Below are 19,915 nucleotides of genomic sequence, written 5' to 3'. Positions count from 1 at the left end.
TAAACTTGAGGAGGCAAAAATGGGTGAAGGGAAAAACAAAAGCAGCTTTTTAAATGTCTTTTTTTTGGGGTTGGGGGAGTGGGAACCAAACCATGATTAGTAATTAACAACAACAAAAGCAGTAATAAACACTTAAGCTGTGCCAGCCACTATCAGGCATTTACAGATTTTAACTCCTGTCCTCACAGTAATCTAGGGCAGATACTCCTGTTTTCCCCATTTCACAGATGATTTGTCTGAGGTCACACACCCAGAACTTGGGAGAACTAGAAAATGAACTTGAGTTGTTTGACTTCAGAACCTCATTCTTAACCTCTCTGCAGCACATATTGCCTCCCAAAATAGTAAGTTTTATTCTGTGTAGAACTACTGTGTATGTGTAATTTGAACTTAACTGTTACATTAAAGTGTATTTTGATGTCCCTTCTTGCTGCAAAGTAATTATGAATAACAAGGGCATTATTATTAGTTCTACCATCAGTGTGCCATTTGGACTCAGCAAGAACTAGGCCTTCCAGAATGTCTCCTTTCCCAGTCTTTCAACATTTGCTTAGGAAGGGCAGAGTAGATGTCAATCGGGGGTTTGTTTACTGTCTATTACAACTTGGGTGCCTGGCTGGCTCAGTCTTTGGAGGACCCAAGTCTTGATCTCGGGTGAGCTCGAGCCCCACTTTGGGTATAGAGAAATTACTTTCAAAAATATTAAGAAAATGTTTATTATAGCTAGCATATTTATTTTATACCCAGTTGAGGATGACACTGTGACATTACAGAGTTGGTAGAGTAGTTTTGTTTTGTTTTCCATTTTATTTTATTTTATTTTTTTACAAATAGTTTATTGTCAAATTAGTTTCCACACAACACTCAGTGCTCATCCCCAAAGTGCCCTCCTCCATTTTATATTTATTTTACTACTCTGGAATTGAATATATAGTGAACACACATAGTAAGTACATTTATGTTGTTTATAGGATTTGGAATCTGAGTTTGTTATTTTAATGATTAAGGAACTTTGTGATTATAGTTCTGCTTAATTCTACTTTATGGCAATATGTTTTTATGCCATGTTAATATATTTCTGGAAATAATGTTATTTTGAGTAGGGGAGGGAGCTGCTTATGGGTTGTGGTTTTCTGGTTTTGGAATATAAATGGTGTGCAAAATGGCTATATTTTGTGCAGTGTTCCTTATGTTTTGGGTATATCTTGGAAGAGGAAGTTTGTACTGAAAATGTCACTGGGATTTTTAACAAGCACAAAGCACTGCTGTTAGAAAAGTTAATATAAAGTTACAGTGTTGCCACAATGATAAGTTAATTGTAGTTGCAGGCAAGATCTTTAATAGTTTGCCCACAACAGTATAATTGCTACATAGAGACTTTGAGATATTAGATAAACAAATTTATTCTGGAGGATATAAAGGCTTTTAAGTACAAATCTTGTTTTGACTGCCTTGTTTTCTAGGGGTTAGTAATTAAAACATTATTTCTGCATCTTAATGCTGTAGTAACAAAGTTGGGAAGAAAGCAAAGGAAGAAAGGGATAAAGTTGGAGGACTTCATAGACTTTATAAGGCCAATTTTGACTGGAAGGGTCTCTAGGAAGGACAAAACGGTCTTATGGATCATCGACAAACTAAGACCTATAGGACATTTTGTGGTAATCATTTTAAAGGCGTTTCCGTTTTTCTTGGATAGGGGTCATCAGGTAAGTCTTCACATGAATGAGGCTGTCCTGTTTCTCACTCTTTTTTTTTTTAAATGTTTTTTATTTATTTCTGAGAGAGAGAGAGAGAGAGCGTGAGCAGGGGAGGGTCAGAGAGAGAGGGAGACGCAGAATCCGAAACAGGCTCTAGGTTCTGAATCAGCACAGAGCCCGACACGGGGCTCGAACCCATGAGCAGTGAGATCATGACCTGAGCCAGTCGGATGCTTACCCGACTGAGCCACCCAGGTGCTCCCCGTTTCTCACTCTTATCTGGCTCTCCGAAAGTAGAGTGTCAGCTACAGCGTGAGGAATGAAAAGTGTGAAGACAAAGGAGAAAGGGGTGTAAGGCGTAGGGAGAGAAAAACGCAAGGTCGTCTTGCCTGTGTACTGGGGGAAGGATCCGGTCAGACTTCAAAACTGAAGCTGCCTTTCTGATCTGTGGAGGGGACTTAAGAAAACAGCCTTGAAACCAGCTGAGATCTGGATGGTGAATAGGGGCCAAGGCACAGAGTTGAGGGCGAGCAGAACGAGTTATTTGGGAAGTCAGGAGATCCCCGGAACAAAGACTCGTTCCTCCTGTGGGACCAGAAATGGTTGTGGTAATAAGCATTGTAATAATAATTAGCATGGCTTTGACTTCCTCCTTGAAACATTTCTGTCTTGTCTCTTCGCTCTTGGGTCCCCAGGTTCTCCCCATTGCCTTCCTCCCTCACAGGCCATTCTGCATTATTCCTCACCTCCTGGGTTCAAAGTGCACCAGGATTCTGTCTTTTTTCTTTGATTCTCCTCTGTCTTCAGAGAAGACGGACTCCCTAAGTGATTTCATTCAGGGTCAAGGTTTTAAGTGTTATGACCTGATGATGAGTCCCAAGTTCATTTCTGCAGTCTGGTCTGACCTCTTTGTAGATCTCTAGACTTGTCCACTCAGCTGCTAATATGATCCTACTTGAAAGCCCTAAGAAGTATCTTAAATTTAACATGTCCCCAGTAGAACTGGTGTTGTCTCCTCCCTGTGCACCTAAAGTGGCTCTTCTTCCTTCTCACCCGTTCTTTTTAGTCAGACCAAGTGTCGGAGTCACTCTGGCCTTCTCTCTCTTTCTTATAGGCCGCCTGAGGTCCGACAATACGGCCTGTCTCTTGTGCCTTAACACTGTGTCCTGAATCCAGTTACTTTTTACCATTTCTACTCCAGTCAGAGCAGGTGCTGCTGTAGCTTCTGTTTTTGTTCCCATGCAGTTAGCCAGAGCCCTGTTTTGGAAATGTAAATCAGATCATGTCACCTCTGTGCTTCAAATCCTTCCTTGGCTTCCTGTCACTTTTAGAATACAACTAAAAACCCTCACCTTGGCCACAGGGCCACGGAATTTGGCATCTGGCTAGCTATCTGATTTGATATCTCATTATAATTTACTTTTTTTCTGGCTAGTCTGGTGGTCTTGCTTTCTTTAAATGTCACTCTGGCCCCTGCTCGGCTATTACCTTCTCCGAGATGGCAGTCTGCTCACTTTTACTGAAAGAGCCACTCCTGCCACCTCCACTGTCACCTTCTATCTCCTAACTCTCCTTTGTTTTACCCAGGTTATACTATGTCTTTTAGCTAATTATCTGACTTCTGGATTACAATGTAAGCTCCTTGAAGATAAGAGACTGGTTTTCACTAGATGCCTCAGGTCTGGGGCATGGTAGGCACCCGAGTACTTGTTAAATGAAAGAATATTTTGAACATTTGTTTTGTGTTAGAATTCTTTTTTTTTTTTTTTTTAATGTTTTATTTATTTCTAGGAGAGAGAGACAGCGTGAGCAGGGGAGGGACAGAGAGAGAGGGAGTCACAGACTGAAACAGGCTCCAGGCTCCGAGCTGGCAGTCAGCACAGAGCCCGACGCGGGGCTCGAACCCACAAACCGCGAGATCATGACCCAAGCGAAAGTCGGAAAGTCGGACGCTTAACCGACTAAGCCACCCAGGCGCCCCAGTTTTGTGTTAGAATTCTTGACGTGGACTAGTCATTAATCCTCACAACAATTCTATAAAATAGGAAATATTGCTGTACCCATTTTACAGGTACGAACATTGAGGCATAAATAATTTGATAATATGCCCAAGTTATAGATGGACCCCAGGATAATAATGGATACCTAGGGGAGGTATGTTAAAGCCTCTATAGTATTCCATTTTCTTCATTGCTAAAATCCTTGAAAATGTCTTCTAAAAATATTTTATAGGTCAACTTGTGTTTTGATCATTGACTATTGAGTCATATATATTTTTTAAGTTTATTCATTTTGAGAGAACGAGAGCATGAGTGGGGGGAGGGAAAGAAAGAGAGAGAGAGAGAATCCCAAGTAGGCTGCTCACTGTCAGCACAGCCTCACGTGGGGCTCAGTCTCATGAACTGTGAGATAATGACCTGGGCCCAAATCAAGAGGCAGACGCTTGGGGCGCCTGGGTGGCTTAGTCGGTTAAGCGTCCAACTTTCGCTTGGGTCATGATCTCGCGGTTCGTGGGTTCGAGCCCCGCGTCGGGCTCTGTGCTGACTGCCAGCTCAGAGCCTGGAGCCTGTTTCAGTCTGTGACTCCCTCTCTCTCTGACCCTCCCCTGCTCACGCTGTCTCTCTCTCTCTCCTAGAAATAAATAAAACATTAAAAAAAATTTAAAAAAAAAAAAAAAAAGAGGCAGACGCTTAACCAGCTGAGCCACCCACACGCCCTGAACATTGGGTCATATTGTAAGACAAAATTCTGTTTTGGATCAAGAGACATAATGTTTTTGATCTAGGAATGGACCCTTCTGTCTCTCCCCCCGACAAGTGCTACATCGTGGAACTCATGGATTTCTGATGCCAAATGCAGTTCTCATGGGAGTCGTTATGTAAATGGCAAAATTTCCCAAACATTCCACAGTGGTGGTTGTGTTTTGTGTAATTGGTCTCCGCACTTCCACTCGTGCCTATAGTCCACTCTTCATACTGTTGGCAAGTCAGTCCAGTGGCTTCTCATTGCTCAGGGGTTCACCAGCTCCTTGAAGTCCATCTGTGATCTGATTCTGAGATTTTAATGCTTTTCTAACCCTTTGTTGTTCACTGCACTGGAGCCATACCAGCCAAACCGGAATCTGGATGCCACATGTTTCTCTTTGCCCCGGGGCTTCCTGAGGCAGTTCTCTGGCTTGGGATGCATATTGCCCAGTGGTTTGGAGCTTTGGGGCCAGATGTTCCAAACTCTAGTCTAGGCCCTGACCTGGGACAAGCACCTTCTTCTCTGGGGCTCCAAATATAAAACGGAGATGATAATAGTACCTACTTCATAAGGTTATTATAAGGATTAAAGGAGCGAATACATGTGATGCTTTATTTAGCACAGTGCTTGGAACATAGTAAGCATTTAATAAGTGTTGGCTGTTGTTATTCTCTCTCCACTTTCTTGGCGATCTCCTTTATCCCTCAGCCCGGCCCTCTCTGTTTTATCAAATCAGAGTTTACCAACTCAAAAACCATCTTTATTATAAGTTCCCTTTCATACGTTCCTGTTTACGTGTTCTTATAGGATCCCACGCTTATCTAGCATGGCTCTTCTCATAATTTGAGAGCATTTATTTATTTTATGTGGTTATATGTCTGTCTTCTCCATTGGCTGTTAGCCTTAGAAGGGCAGAAGTCACTTGTTTGTTTGCCATTTTATCCCCAGCACATGCCTGGCATATAGTTTGTGCTTAATAAATGTGCTCAAAATAGGCCGCATGAATGAAAGTGCTGTTTAACTTCTCCTTTCTTAAAATAGGATCTTGGGATCTTTTGCAATAATGCTTCTTTTGGGAAAGATTAATGTTAGCATGGAAGCTAGCATCATTTCCAACCACCCTGGGAGATTTGGAAAGCTGAGCACAATGAGTAAAAGTATAGAAGGCAAAGGGGCAGGGACTGTTAGAAGACAGGCAGAAAGATCAGGAAAATGAACTTGTTCAGATGGATGCCATCTAACAGTGTTTTGTTGAAGATCTTTGATGCACCTAGGTGTAGTTGTGATCTATTCAACAGTGACTCAACCAGTGTACCTCATCCTTCGGATGGAATGTATGTTTCAGAGGAAGTGCTTGGGAAGATGAATACTGAGAATATTAGCATTTATTTATGTCTGTTGGTGCTTATCATATGGCATTGCCTCTTGGGTGTGTGTCTTGTGTGTGAGGTCAAGAATCTGTTTCACACCCACGTAAGAATCCTTATGCTGGGCAAGCCTTTTATATCTAGGATACTGGAGAAAATTTTACAGCAATAAATTTGAATGGTAAGGTACCCCTGTGATATGAGAGTCCATGTTTCCTGTGAAATGCATACTGTAAAACACAGTTCTAAAGACCTGGAGAAGGGGAGGGATTTCCAATACCTACCCCATTCTCCCTGCCTCCCATTATTTTTTCCTTTATCCTTGACCTTCCTGGTGACTTCCATCAGCATATCTTCCTGTTTAAAACGTGGTCATCTTTCCTTATGTTTCCCATTACCTATTACTACTGTTTCCTAAAAGTTGTATTTCTACTCCCGAGATTGGAATTTAGATTCCTCCTCTTCCAGAGATTAATATGCTCGCCTGAAGCTGAGTTGGCTGCTCAGGAAGAAAAGACTCAGGAGGCAAGTTGTGTAGAGAGAGCTGTGTACCAGTCCACATATAAGCATCACCTACTTGGGAAGTCAGCACAGTGAGTGATACAGAAAGAGGAGTCATCGTTTCAGCTACAAAGAAGTGACAGTCTGTAAGGAAAGATAAAACTAACACAGTCATCGGTTCTTTGGCTGTGTGTGGAGTGTCTGCTGTGTGGCAGGTGCTCTCCTCAGAGCTGGAACATAGCGGTGGATGAAACAGAAGTTCTGGTGTCATTGGAACCTGCATTCCAGTGACTCATAATAAGTCAGGTAGCAGGAGTAGAGTGGAGACAAATGAAGCGGGAAGGCAGATAGAGAGTGCAGGCTGCTGCTGAGGTCGGATGGTCGGAAAACGGCCATCTGATGTGGTGCCGTGTGAGCAGAGACCTGCGTGAGATGAGGGGGTGCGCTGTTCACGTACCTGGGAGAGTGGCTCTCGGGTAGAGCAAAAGTGCACAGGCCCTGAAATGAGACTATGTCTTCAGTAAGAAGGGCAGTGGGGGAGCGGAAGGGGGGCGGGGGGAAGAGGGGCAGTGAGGCTAGAGTAGGGGCTGAATCACTCCAGTAGCTGGACAGGAGCTCAGAGAGGGAGTAGAGTTCTGCTCGGTGTATGCCGGGAAGCCGTCGGAATGCTCACCAGAGACATGCTGTGGATGTGATCTGGGTTAGTCCGAGAAAAGGACCACTGTTTGCAGTGTGGGGATAAGACTCTCCAGGGGCTGGGGGGGAGATGGGAGACCTGAGGGCCGGGTTAGGAATTACCGCTGTCTTCAGGTGAGGGAGGCAGTAGTTTGGACCAGGGTGGTAATGGTGGTGCTGGTGAGAAGCCATGAGATTCTGGATTCATTTTGGAAGTAGAGCTGACAGGATAGATCAGGTGTAGGTGTAAGAGAAGATAGTTGGAGAGGATTCCTTTTTTAAAAAAATGTTTATTTATTTTTGAGAGAGAGACAGAGAGCGTGAGTGGAGGAGGAGCAGAGAGAGAGGGAGACACAGAATCTGAAGCAGGCTCCAGGCTCCAAGCTGTCAGCACAAAGCCCGACCGGGGGCTCGAACCCACAAGTAGTGGGATCATGATCTGAGCTGAAGTTTGACGCTCAACTGACTGAGACCCCCAGGCACCTGGAGATGATTCTTAAGGTCATCTGTGAGAAGTTATTTGTGGGGGTGGGTCCAGGTCTGGAGTATACTGTGTGTCCAAAGAAGTCTCGGTAGGAGGGGAGGCCCGAGGTGTGGAAGTTGCTTAAAAGGGGCCTTGAAAAGTGGCGTGAAAGGTGATTTTATAGAAAATAAAGCAGTATGAAGTATACAGCATGTGAAATAGAGTTATGTCCTGACTTCACCCTCAAAATATTCCTAGGGTCCATTTCTTGCAGAAAAAAAAGTGATTTATCCTAAACAAAGCCTGCACACTGTTGACATGTGACCCTGGGAAGTATGCCACATGTGTAACAGCTTTTACATTTACATTACATGTTGAAGATACTATTAGTTACTATTGATGGTATTAATTATTAATTATTATTATTCCATTCTTACACTTGTGTTAAGTAGTGCCTAATCTTTTGGTAATACAATTCTGTCTGTTTTTTTCTGTGAAAGTTGAGAAAATGAACTGATACTTTATGTGTAATCTGCACAGGCATACACTGGGTTTCTCTTTTTCTTTGTATGCTTCTAAAAATGGTATAGGATTTAATGAAATTAAAATTATTCATAACAAAAGGAGGACATGCGTCTGAATGTCTGTCTGATGTAGAGGATCCTCAAGACACAGTCCTGACAGGATTTGTGATATGATAGGAACACCTGAGATTTGATGGCACAGGTAAAGGACCCCAGTGTGGTTTCGATTGTTGCCGAGAAACAGAATTCTTATGTTCTGCTTTAACTTGTTTTACCAATTAATGAATGAACTTTCCTCACTTTGGTTTAAGGACCATGGAAGCTATCCACCAAAACACTCAGTGAAAAACAAGATAAAATACCTATTTTTGAAAATTAGCATTTGTGTATTGCTTTTTTCATTTAATCCAGTAAACGAGGCATGATCTCAGTTTTAGGGAGGACTCAAAAGTGCAGCAATACCCAAGGTGACAAAAATTCTAAATATTAAGGGTCTGACATATATTTAGAATATTAACACATATTCTAAATTGTCCTTTGATCCAAATCCCATTCCCTTTCCATTACATGTACTGTGTTCCCCTCCCCCCTTTTATTAATGTTGAAACATCCTGTTTCTTAGTTGGGTTAAAGGAAGTAAATTAGATCTCAACTGTTACTAATTCAGAAAGAAAAAAACCTTTGGCACATTGAGAACATATTAATTGTCTGTGAAAGTAATAGTGGAGTTCATGGGCTTCTGATGAGGTCAAGTGATGTCACTGATAGTTTCTTTTCTTAAAAAACTTAAAATGTTTTTTAAAATTTATTTTAAGAGAGAGCATCAGAGAGCGTGAGTGGGCAAGGGGTGGGGGCGCGGGGGGAGAGAGAATCCCAAGTAGGCTCCCTGCTGTCAGCACAGAGTCTGACCTGGGCTCCGTCTCATGAACTGTGAGATCATGACCTGAGCTGAAGTTGGATGCTTAACAGACTGAGCCACACATGCACCTCCAATATTTTATCTTTATAACAGTTTTTTTCTTTTCATTTGTAGAGTTGGGGAGTTCCAAAATTTTTTATTAGGAACATTTCATATAATCAAGATGGTACGATGCATATATAAATATAAAGAATAAAATAAACTATCCTTTAACGACTACCCAGCTAACATAGAAATTGTCCATGCCTTCTGGGTGAGCCCCTGAAACCAGACACTGATTTCCATTTTCTTCGTAGAGTTTGTGTGTAGTCTTTCATCTTTTAGGAACTATAGTCCTTATAGTTCCTAATTTTAAATGAGTATCGAGAGTTTTAAGCAATGTGTATGAGGTAATTTGGGGGAGTGATCATATACATATGCATACGTGCACACATAAAATATGCATATGCATAAAAATGTCATAACTGTATTTACCTTGACAAGTTGCTACATGTAGGGAATAAGCCTTTAGGTGATAGGTGTCTTGGCTAAGAATGTGGGCTCTGGAGCTAAACTCCAGACATCCTGGATTGCCCCTAGCTAGCTCTAGCCTATAGCTAACTCTACATATAGCCTCGGAAATTATTTAACCTCATTGTGATAGTTTCTGTATCTATCTATGTGATAGTTTCTATCTATACAGAGGCGGTAATGAAACTTCTGCTTTAGTGGTGGGGAGGATTAAATAGGTTAGTACACAGAAAGTTCTTAGAGCTTAGAGTAAGTGCTCCATGGGTGTCGGCTCTTATTTAAATCTTGTCCCTGGTGGCTTTTGGTTAGAAGCACACTTCTTTGCTTAGGTTGCCATTTGTGTGGGGGGAGATGTTCTTTCTAGAACTGTGTCTCCTTGTCACATGATTATGTGCAGTGTGAGCCTTATTAATACTCTGTCAGCATTTGAGGTTTGAACATAAGTGTGTGGCTATGCCCAGTGGAATCCAGCAAGAGCGAGAACTAAGCACCGTAGCAACTGTTGCTATTTATGTCCTGAGCAGCAGCTGCCCTGGACAGATTTATTTTTAATCCTGATCTCACTGATAGTCTGGGATGTGGCCATGCTTTAGAGAAGTGGGTTGGTTGAGTTGTCTGGTCTTTGAGGAGATTTTGTGACCACATGTTATAAAGATTCTGTTCCATGTGAAATATGAGGCGTTTAAAGCTTTGTATGTAAGAGAAAGGAAGAGAGGCTAAGCTTCAGCATTCAGTCAGTCCCTAAAGTAGAGTGTGATTAGATTAATCACATGAGAAATACTTTCATTGTGGGCAGTAAGGCTTCGTGCTTTACAGTCAAAAAGTAAATTTTGCTTTCTATAACATCCTATAGAAGATTTGTGGTGTGTGGTTCTACTGTATACATACAGAATACGCATGTACATGCATATTTGATAATTATCAACTGTGGATTTCAGCAAGAAAACTGTCTTTCATTATCAAATGCTTTTCTAAAGTAGATAATAAGATCTTTAAAAAGAGTTTATTTCAGGTAGTAGTTGGATTGATTCAATAACTTTTTTATTTCTGTCATATTGAAATATTTTAAGCTTTATGAAGTACCTTGAAATAGTAATGTGTCCCGTTTCTGAATTTGGGCTGCTAATTTACCTATGGGTCAGCTACACAGTACTTCCTGAGTACCTACTGTATACTAGGCTGTGTTTTAAATCCTAGTATCACCCAGTGAATGTTGTTGGTCTGATTCTTTTTAAGTTCTGTGTACAGATCCTATCTATTAAAAATGTGATTTGAAATTTTTTTTTATGTTTCCTTGTCCAGATTCAGTAGTATCAATTTCCTGATTTGGGTGTTTTGAATTTACAATATAACATCATGTTGAACTAAGGAACTTGTAACAGAGTGACTTACCCAATCAAATCATTTTCATTCTCTAGGTATTATTAACCCAAAGAACCCAAAGGAAGCTCCAAAGTCCTTCAGTTTCGACTACTCCTACTGGTCGCACACCTCGGTGCGTATGCTCACGGGGCCGCGGAATAGAGCCGTGCAGGCTGGGAGCAGTTGTGAGAGCGCTTGCAGGTCCACAAGGAAAACAAAGATGATCAACACCCAGGAAAACAGGGGGAGGGGGGCCCTTTGCAAGGACTCCCCGTCTTGTAGGCTCCTAGGGATTGTTCCTCAACCAGAGTTTGCTTCTGCATCCCTTCATTCCATGTTTCTCCCTTTTTTTCCCCCTTCTGTTTTGTGCTGGAGGAGGAAAGGTTTCAAACTTTTGACAAAGCCTGTCAGCCAAGGGAGGCGCCTATGCAAAGGGGGGTTGGAAACACTTGTCACTGGGAGCTGGGTTTATTGAGAAATAGCCACACCACCTGGAATGAGTGCGAAGTATTTCTATATGTGGACTTGGCCTTTGATCTTTTAGTCCCATTTTCCATTTAAGAAAACTTTCTTGCAGCTTATATGAATGGAAGAGTGATACTTTTAAGGTCATGGAAAATGAAATGTAATCAAGTGAGATAATTTCATGTAGTTATTTTTATCTATGGCTGACTCTAATTGTGTGTGTGTTTAATAAGAGAAAAATAAACTGTGTAGGAGGGCCTCAAAAATTGTATAATATTTTTAGGTGACTGTTGAGATTCCAGACACTTTTATTATTGAAGTAATCAAATAAGCATAGGAAGGTATACAAATAAAATGCCATTGATTTCTCCTTTGAATCTTTACAGCCTGAAGATCCCTGTTTTGCATCTCAAAACCGTGTGTACAATGACATTGGAAAGGAAATGCTGTTACATGCCTTTGAGGGCTATAATGTCTGTATTTTTGCCTATGGGCAGACTGGTGCTGGGAAATCTTATACAATGATGGGTAAACAAGAAGAAAGCCAGGCTGGCATCATTCCACAGGTAAAAAAACGACAAAACACCTCTGTTTATTATTATTATTGCTCTTAGTCTTCAGTTGCTGTAACAGTTATTTTTATTTAGCAAACAGTTATTCAGGGACTATCGTATGAGAGACACAAAAATAAATCACTGGTCCCTTTCTCTCAAAGGAGCTAACAGTTTGGTGGAAAAAGACTGATGTGTATATATGCCTGTCTTTAAAGGTGGGGAAGTTGCTGTTCTGTAAAGGTTTTACTGTATCCCTATGTCTGGTTATTGTATCTTCTGACCAGTGTTACCAGCTTCTTAAAAAAATGTGGTAGTTTGTACCAGGCTCTGTTCTCAATCCTGGGGACACCTAGTTAGTGTCGTTGCTGGCTGGTCTGGTTTTTTCCCCCCAGGTTCCATATATAGATCACCTCATGAGCATGAGATTATTTTTGTTTTTTGATTCCCTTCTCAGAGATATTTTCCTTATCTTATTAATTTAATACTATCGCTTTAAGCTTGAATAGTCTGAGAATTTTATTTTTTAGTGTAAAGGATGTCAGTTTTTTAATGTTTATTTATTTTTGAGACATAGAGTATGAGCAAGGGAAGAGCAGAGAGAGAGGGAGACACAGAATCTGAAGCAGGCTCCAGGCTCTGAGCTGGCAGTCAGCACAGAGCCCGACGTGGGGCTCGAACCCACGAACTATGAGATCATGACCTGAGCTGAAGTCGGTGCTCAACCAACTGAGCCACTCAGGTTCCCTATTTTCCTCATTTTAAAGACGAGAAAACTGAGGCACAGCAAGGTCATGTCACTTGCCCAGGGAAGTGGCAGAGCCCAAATCCAAATGCAGGCAAGGTGATTCTGGAGGCTTGCTTTTTCTACGGTGTGGTACTTCTTTAGCAGTAAGATATCTTTTTGTAGATTATAGCAAGTTACACCAAACAGTCCTGTTTATTCCCTCATCACGTTTAGTATCTCCTTCCCTCTCCTTTAACCTTAATTTGTTTGCTGTTGGAATTTTTGTGTAATGACATATATATCCTTTTTCTGGCAGAATTTTGGAATGTTTTATTTTAATGCAAAATCATTAATTTTTTAAAACAGGATTATCATTGAGAAACTGCCATGAGTAGTAAATTTTATTATTTTTTATTATTTTTTTAATATTCATTTTTGACAGAGAAAGAGCACACTTGCACACGTGTGCACATTTGTGGGGGAGGGGCAGAGAATCCCAAGCAGGCTCCACACTTAGTGCAGAGCTGGATATGGGGCTCAGTCTTAAAACCATAAGATCGTGACCTGAGCTGAAATCAAGAGTCACATAGTCACATGCTTTACTGACTGGGCCACCCAGGTATCCCTGTAATAGATGTAACTATTTAAAAAAATTTTTAAATGTTTATTTTGGAGAGAGACAAAGAGCATGTGCGTGCGCAGGAGAGGGGCGGAGAGACAGGGAGACAGAGGATCCGAAGCAGTCTCCATCCAGGCTGACTGTGCAGAGCCCAATGTGGGGCTTGAACTCACATACCATGAGATCACGATCTGAGCCGTAGTCAGACACTTACCCAACTAAGTCACACAGGCGCCTCCCCCCAACAATAAATTTTAAGTTATATTTAGACTTCTAGAGAATCACAAACATATAGTTCATTTTCCACATGTTTATTGATTGCCTTAACATTTAAATGTATAGCAAATGGGGTGCCTGGGTGGCTCAGTTGGTTGAGCCTCTGACTCTCGATTTCATCTCAGGTCATGATCTCAGGGTTGTGAGATTGAGCTCTGTGTGTTGGGGGGGGGCTCTTTGCTGAGTGTGGAGCCTGCTTAAGATTCTATCTTTCCCTCGCTCCCCCACTATCCCACTGTCACTCCTTCATGTGTGTGCTCTCTCTCTCTCAAAAATAATAATCATTTAAAAAATGCATAGCAAATGAAAATTCAATAGAATTTTATTATGTAGTCCTATTAAGATATCATATATTTTGAGTAAATTCAAAGAACGGGGAGAGTGAAATTTTATGATATTCCTGATCTAGGAAAATTAATGTTTTCTATTAGAAATGTCACCATGTAGTGGAGTAGCTTCTCATAAAGGGTTTGGAATCTTAAGACAGAGGTAAAGGGGAAATTTTTATACAGCTAAAATTATTCTTTTTTCCTTAAGATTTTATTTTTAAGTACTCTACACTCAGCGTGGGGCTCAAATTTACAACTGTGAAGTCAAGAGTCACACACTCCCCCGACTGAGCCAGCCAGGCACCCCTAGACAGTCAAACTATTTTTAAATACCTTCATTTACTCCCTCTAAACAGCATGCATTCTCTTTTTATACATATATATGTATGAGTTTATAGTGTATATGGTAACTGACAATGTATAAAATCTATATAGCATGATAAATAAAATGTGTGCAAAATGTAGGTTAATAGTAGTTTGACTGCTATGTAATAATACTAATAGTAGAGTCACAGTTACTCTAGGATAGTGTGAAGAATTGAATTCACATAAACTAAATGAGCCAGGGACCCAACACTGGAGAGCTCCTTCTCTTCTCTGAATGTGGCTTGCTTTCTAAGCAAGCATTTTTGAGATGCTGTCATTGAGGGAGAATAGAGATGAGAATATATTCCGAACTCTCCTTTTATTTCATTCATATATATGATTCACCTTTGATATTGTTGCTATTAATATTTTGAGAAAGAGAAAAAGGATCTCGCTAATTCATTTAGCATTCATGAATAACTTTGTTCTTCCCTCATTTATGCTATTTCTGCCTCTCCTGGTTCTGTAGTTGTGTGAAGAACTATTTGAGAAAATCAACGACAACTGTAATGAAGAAATGTCTTACTCTGTAGAGGTGAGTACAACTATGGGTTAAAGCCAGAGGCCTCTGGACTCCATTCCCTCCATGGTTACTTTGCAGAGGTCCCACGTTTTGGCTGTGCTAGATCACTTACCCATTCCCCCAGTGTTTTGTACTCCTAGGCTATTTCTAAGTTTTGATCATAATGAATAATGCTGCAATTAAATCCTTGTTCGTTAGTCGTAAGCTTGTTCATAAGCTTTATTTTTAGCTATTTCCTTTATGTATCCACTTGTCAGACAATACATTAGAATTGCCAACTGGGTTTTTAGAAGGAAATGCTGTACTAATTTCCAGTCCCATCAGGAGGGTGTGAGCACCCATTGTGTCCTTGCCAACATTTAGTGTCTTCATTTTTTACTCTGCCAATTTGATACGGGCACAATTTCTTGCTTACTGAAAGTAGCATTTCTTTGATTGTTAATGTAGCTGAACATCTGGTCAAGTATGTATATGCCTGTTTATATTTGGGGATTGCTGTGTTTATCTTGATAATCATCTGTGTGAATTCTTTCCCCTTTTAATATTATCAGTAATGATTTTTGACCCGCACTGGTTTTTAAAATATTTATAATCAGATGTCTTCTCCCCTCCCTTCTTTGTAATTGTTAAAAGCTTAGAAGGTTACCCTCCATCCAGTGAATACTCCAGCTCTTTGAGGAACAGGTCTATAGAATTGCATTCTGTACAGTGTTCTTTGATGAACATTTCCACTCATTGATATGCGCTTTATGAAGCTCTTGTTTCACTTACCCCCATTTTTGGTACTCAGTTGCATAGAAACTGAAATTATTAAAGTCTTCCATTAACATGGGCCTATTGTTCTGAGACATGAAGCTGGGTTTAAAAAAAATTTTTTTTTAATGTTTTATTTATTTCTGAGAGAGAGAGAGACAGCATGAGCAGGGGAGGGTCAGAGAGAGGGAGACACAGAATCGGAAACAGGCTCCAGGCTCTGAGCTGCCAGCACAGAGCCCAATGCGGGGCTCGAACCTACGAACCATGAGATCATGACCTGAGCCGAAGTCAGACGCTTACCCGACTGAGCCACCCAGGCGCCCCAACATGAAGCTGTTTTTAAGCAAACTACTTTTTTTACATGTGTGTTGTGATTTTCTATAGGACTTAACCCAATTCCTAGTTGACCCACTTAGCTGGTTTGGGGTTTTCTCTTTACCTGTACAGTGTTGCATTAATTTATAAATTTTAAAGAGTTCTGCTTTGTGACTATCATATGCCAAAGGGGAATGTGTTGCTCTATAAATTTTTTTTTGTAAAAATGAATTCTCTAAATAGCTTGTCTCATCCTATAACTGTTAATGTTGAATACTAAATGTATGACAAATGAAAATTCAGTAGTTTTTATTCTTACTAAAATAATCACATATTTTACATAAATTCAAAGGATAGAGGGTATGACAGAATGTGACAGGGTTTTTTGAGCATAGAGACAGATAACAAAAGAAGATGCCATTTGCTTTCATGTTGGAGTTCAGAGGCTTCCTCAGAGTGTGGTGTAGATCCCTAGTTGCTACTGTGGCTCCTCATGTTTGTGGGGCCTCTGCCTCTTCTCCTTTCTGTCCTGTATTTGCTCTGCTCTGGCCACACTGGCTTTTTTTTTTTTTTTTTGCTGTTTCTGGAATACACAGGAACTTTCCTACCTCAGGGTTTTTTCTTTCTTTCTTTTTTTTCCCTGGAATTTTCCTCTTTTGGATATCTTTTTGTCTAAGTGTTGTAACTCCTTCAAATCATTTTCTCAGATCTTATCCTCTCAGTGAAGCTTATTTTGACCACCTTGTTTAGCACTGCCATTTGCCCTCCAATCCCAGCACTCCTGCTCTCTTCCCTGTGTTTTTTCCCCATGATACTCATCATGTTCTAACCTACTTATAATTCTGTCTATTTATCTGCCTATTGTTTATTTTCTTTTTTTTAATTTTTTTTTTCTGAGAGCGAGAGAGAGCGAGAGAGCGAGGGAGCTTGAGCAGGGGAGGGTCAGAGAGAGAGGGAGACACAGAATCCGAAACAGGCTCCAGGCTCTGAACTGGCTGTCAGCACAGAGCCCGATGCGGGGCTCGAACCCACGAACCGTGAGATCATGACCTGAGCCGAAGTTGGACACGTAACCGACTGAGCCACCCAGGCGTTCCTGTTGTGTATTTTCATTTAGGGTCATAAGCTCACTGGGACAGGGATTTTTGTCTGTTTCATTCACTGTTACATGCCAAGTGCCTAAGAAAGTGCCTGGAAGATAATGATGCTCACTGAATTGAATTTGCCAGGTGGGGTCTGTAATGGTTGGCTCAACGGAAAAGAAATAGTGATGACTTTAGATGGATTTGCATATTAGAGAGTAAGTAGTGGAGCATGACAGCCTTCACCTAGGTTACTTGGGTCTTCTTAGTCTCATAACCCGTGTGAAAAGAGAAAAGTTTTCCAAGAAGATACAACATCTACCTAGGATTCTGGAGTGTATGGTGAAGTTTAAGTACACACGAATGATTAAAGTACCATTTCACTTTCTAGGATGAGCTGCTGTTAAGAAGGAATATTTGTTTTCCTGTTTTTTTATTCTCAGAGTGGATCAATTACTTCGAGGGTTCTCAATATTTAAAAACTGATTTTAAAATATAGTGTAAATATATAGTCAGATCTAAGAAAGAAAGAAAAAAGCAAAAGAAATGGAAATAAGCTTCTATTTCAGATGCTCTGAAAGTATGTCTATAGAGTATTTAAGGTTGAAAATGTTGAAGTTTTACTGTTTGCTTGAGTAGCTCAGTGCTACACAAGCTTCTCATTCCTAGGGAGGATCGTAATGAGGCTTACTGTGGTGAATCTCGCCCAGTCCAGAGCCTACGTTATTTACTTAGAAGTGTGGTCTTCTATATAGATCAGGAGCAGAAGCAGCCTTTAAAGCCAGACTCTTGAATGAAGCTCGTTTGGCTTCTGTTATGAAACCACCATTTTTGTTTGTTACTTTCCCATGAGGGAAAACTTGTAGCTAGCCCAGGACACCCACATTAGCAAGGCTGGTCTGTCACCTTCCTGTGGACTCACTTCTGTTGGAACCTTTTGGTTCTTTAGTGAGCATGGACTTCGAGAGGGAGGAGTTGACTAGACGACTCCTACGTTTTGTTGCCTCAGGTGGAGAAAGGCTGGTCTGGTACGTCTACCTCCATGACAGGAATGGTCCTGCTGGTGGGACCAGAGTTCCAGCAGTGTGTTAGCTGACGCTTCCTCTTCCCTCACGAGCCTTGGGTGGGTCCTGCCACACAGCCACGCTCCATACTGACCAGTCCTCAGTCCTTGTGGTAGATGGCTTGCTTGTCCACAATTAGTCACCGTGTGGTCAGTCTTACAGTAGTAGGGTTGCTGGTCTCTCTTCGTCTTCCCTGCTCTGGAATATTCTTGGCTTTAACACTAATAGAGTTTTAATTCCAAGCATTTAGATTAACCTCGCTGAAATCCTCAATTATTGACAACAGCATACGTTTTAAAAAGTATATTAGTAACTGGTAAGTTGCTATTAAAAATGACACTTTTTTCTGCCTTAGACAAGTAGCAGCTACTGACTGCCAAGATAGTCTGTTTACCTTCTTTTCTTTCCTGAGACTGTGGGAAGCTGGTTCTAAGTCAGCGATGTCTGTGCGTACCATTAGTAGAATCAAAGGGACTGGACCTACGGCATTTTCCTTTGTAAAGATGGCTGATCTCTCATTGTACGACTTTTTTTAAATTTTTAAGTAATCTCTACTCCCAACATGGGGCTTGAACTCATGACACCAAGATCAAGAGTCGTGTACTCTACTAACTGAGCCAGCCAGGCGCCCCTAATTGTAGACCTTTTAATAAATGTTATACAACATTAAAAAAAAATGTAAGTTTATTTATTTTGAGAGAGAGAAAGAGAGCAGGGGAGGGGCAGAGAGGGAGAAAGAGAATCCAAAGCAGGCTCCAGGCTGCCAGCACAGAGCCTGATGCAGGACTTGAACCCACAAACCGTGAGATCATGACCTAAGCCAAAACCAAGAGTCAGACGCTCAACTGACTGAGACACTCAGGCGCCCCTGTAAAACCTTTTTTTAATGTATAGAATTTCTTTTCCCGTGTCCTCCAGCTCAATTTAATATTGTTCCTAGGTGAGCTATATGGAAATTTACTGTGAAAGAGTACGAGACCTGCTGAATCCAAAAAACAAGGGTCATTTGCGTGTGCGTGAACACCCGCTTCTTGGCCCATATGTGGAGGATCTGTCCAAGCTGGCGGTCACTTCCTACACAGACATTGCTGACCTCATGGACGCCGGGAACAAAGCCAGGTATGGTGGAAATAGACTAATGACTGAAGGCTTTGGCACATTTTCGGGTCCTTTGCTCCCAGTTAAGGGTTTGAGACCACACTTACAGCTATGAAAACTGCTGTAATTGTGGACCCTCTGACCCTTTGGCTGTGCTGGAGAAAGAGGGCTTCGGGATATTCAGCATCTTTCTTCTCACCAAAACAGTGCAGTGGTGGAACGTGTCAGAACTTTGGTTAAGTTGTAGTACTTTGATTTTGATCAAGTCATGGTAAAATGTTGGGTATCACGTGTCTATGGTAGTAATTGTGGAATGAAGCATAAAAACTAAATGCCTTGGTGGTTTCTAAAGGGACAACTGAAGTAGGAGAAATGATTCTGATGGGGTGCCTTGGAGTTGGGGGTGACTTGCTAGGTTCACAAGTAAGGTGTATTGAGAACAGTTTGTGTAAGTGACAGTGTCACGATCTGTGAAAAAGTTTAAAGATCTTGTGGTTGTTGTGCTTATGATGTGGATCCTGCTGTCCATTTCAACTTTCATCTAAGAATTCCAGTGTCCTATGTCACCTTTATGTTTATTTAGGACAGTGGCAGCTACCAACATGAATGAAACAAGTAGCCGTTCCCATGCTGTGTTTACCATTGTTTTCACCCAGAAGAAACATGATACTGAGACTAACCTTTCCACCGAGAAGGTAGGACAACTTCAGTGTCTAGGCTTGAGTTATTGAGAATGGGAATCTTCAGAAGTCCTTGCATTTTATAGAGGGCAGAGAGTTGCCCTTTTACTCAATGGAGAATATTTTATATCTTCTACTCGTCATCTTTATTCCGACTCTAAACCAATTTTGAGCATGGGTTTTGAGTGAAATTGCAAGATAGAAAATCGGGTTAAGAAAATACAATTCAAGACTTTGAGTCTCATAAACTCCTCTGTGCAAGAGAGTTCAGCAGTTTTGTGCAGAGAAAATCCTTCCCTTT

General features: G+C 41.1%; 1 protein-coding gene across 6 annotated transcripts in view; it reads left to right on the top strand.

The window, feature by feature from the left end:
* Positions 1–19,915, top strand: part of KIF1B (kinesin family member 1B) — a 122,478-nt gene that overhangs the window by 9,578 nt on the left and 92,985 nt on the right. For all 6 annotated transcript variants that reach the window (XM_077763826.1, XM_077763824.1, XM_077763823.1 and 3 more), the window contains exons 2-6: positions 10,820–10,896; positions 11,615–11,794; positions 14,566–14,631; positions 18,777–18,955; positions 19,518–19,629. In XM_077763826.1, coding sequence (XP_077619952.1) covers positions 10,820–10,896; positions 11,615–11,794; positions 14,566–14,631; positions 18,777–18,955; positions 19,518–19,629 — 614 coding nt within the window. The remainder of the gene's footprint in view (positions 1–10,819; positions 10,897–11,614; positions 11,795–14,565; positions 14,632–18,776; positions 18,956–19,517; positions 19,630–19,915) is intronic.

This window comes from Crocuta crocuta, unplaced genomic scaffold (assembly GCF_008692635.1).
Source record: "Crocuta crocuta isolate KB4526 unplaced genomic scaffold, BGI_CrCroc_1.0 scaffold13, whole genome shotgun sequence".
NCBI lineage: Eukaryota > Metazoa > Chordata > Mammalia > Carnivora > Hyaenidae > Crocuta > Crocuta crocuta.
Note: the sequence above shows the minus strand (reverse complement) of the source record. Positions and strands in the feature narration are given on the sequence as shown.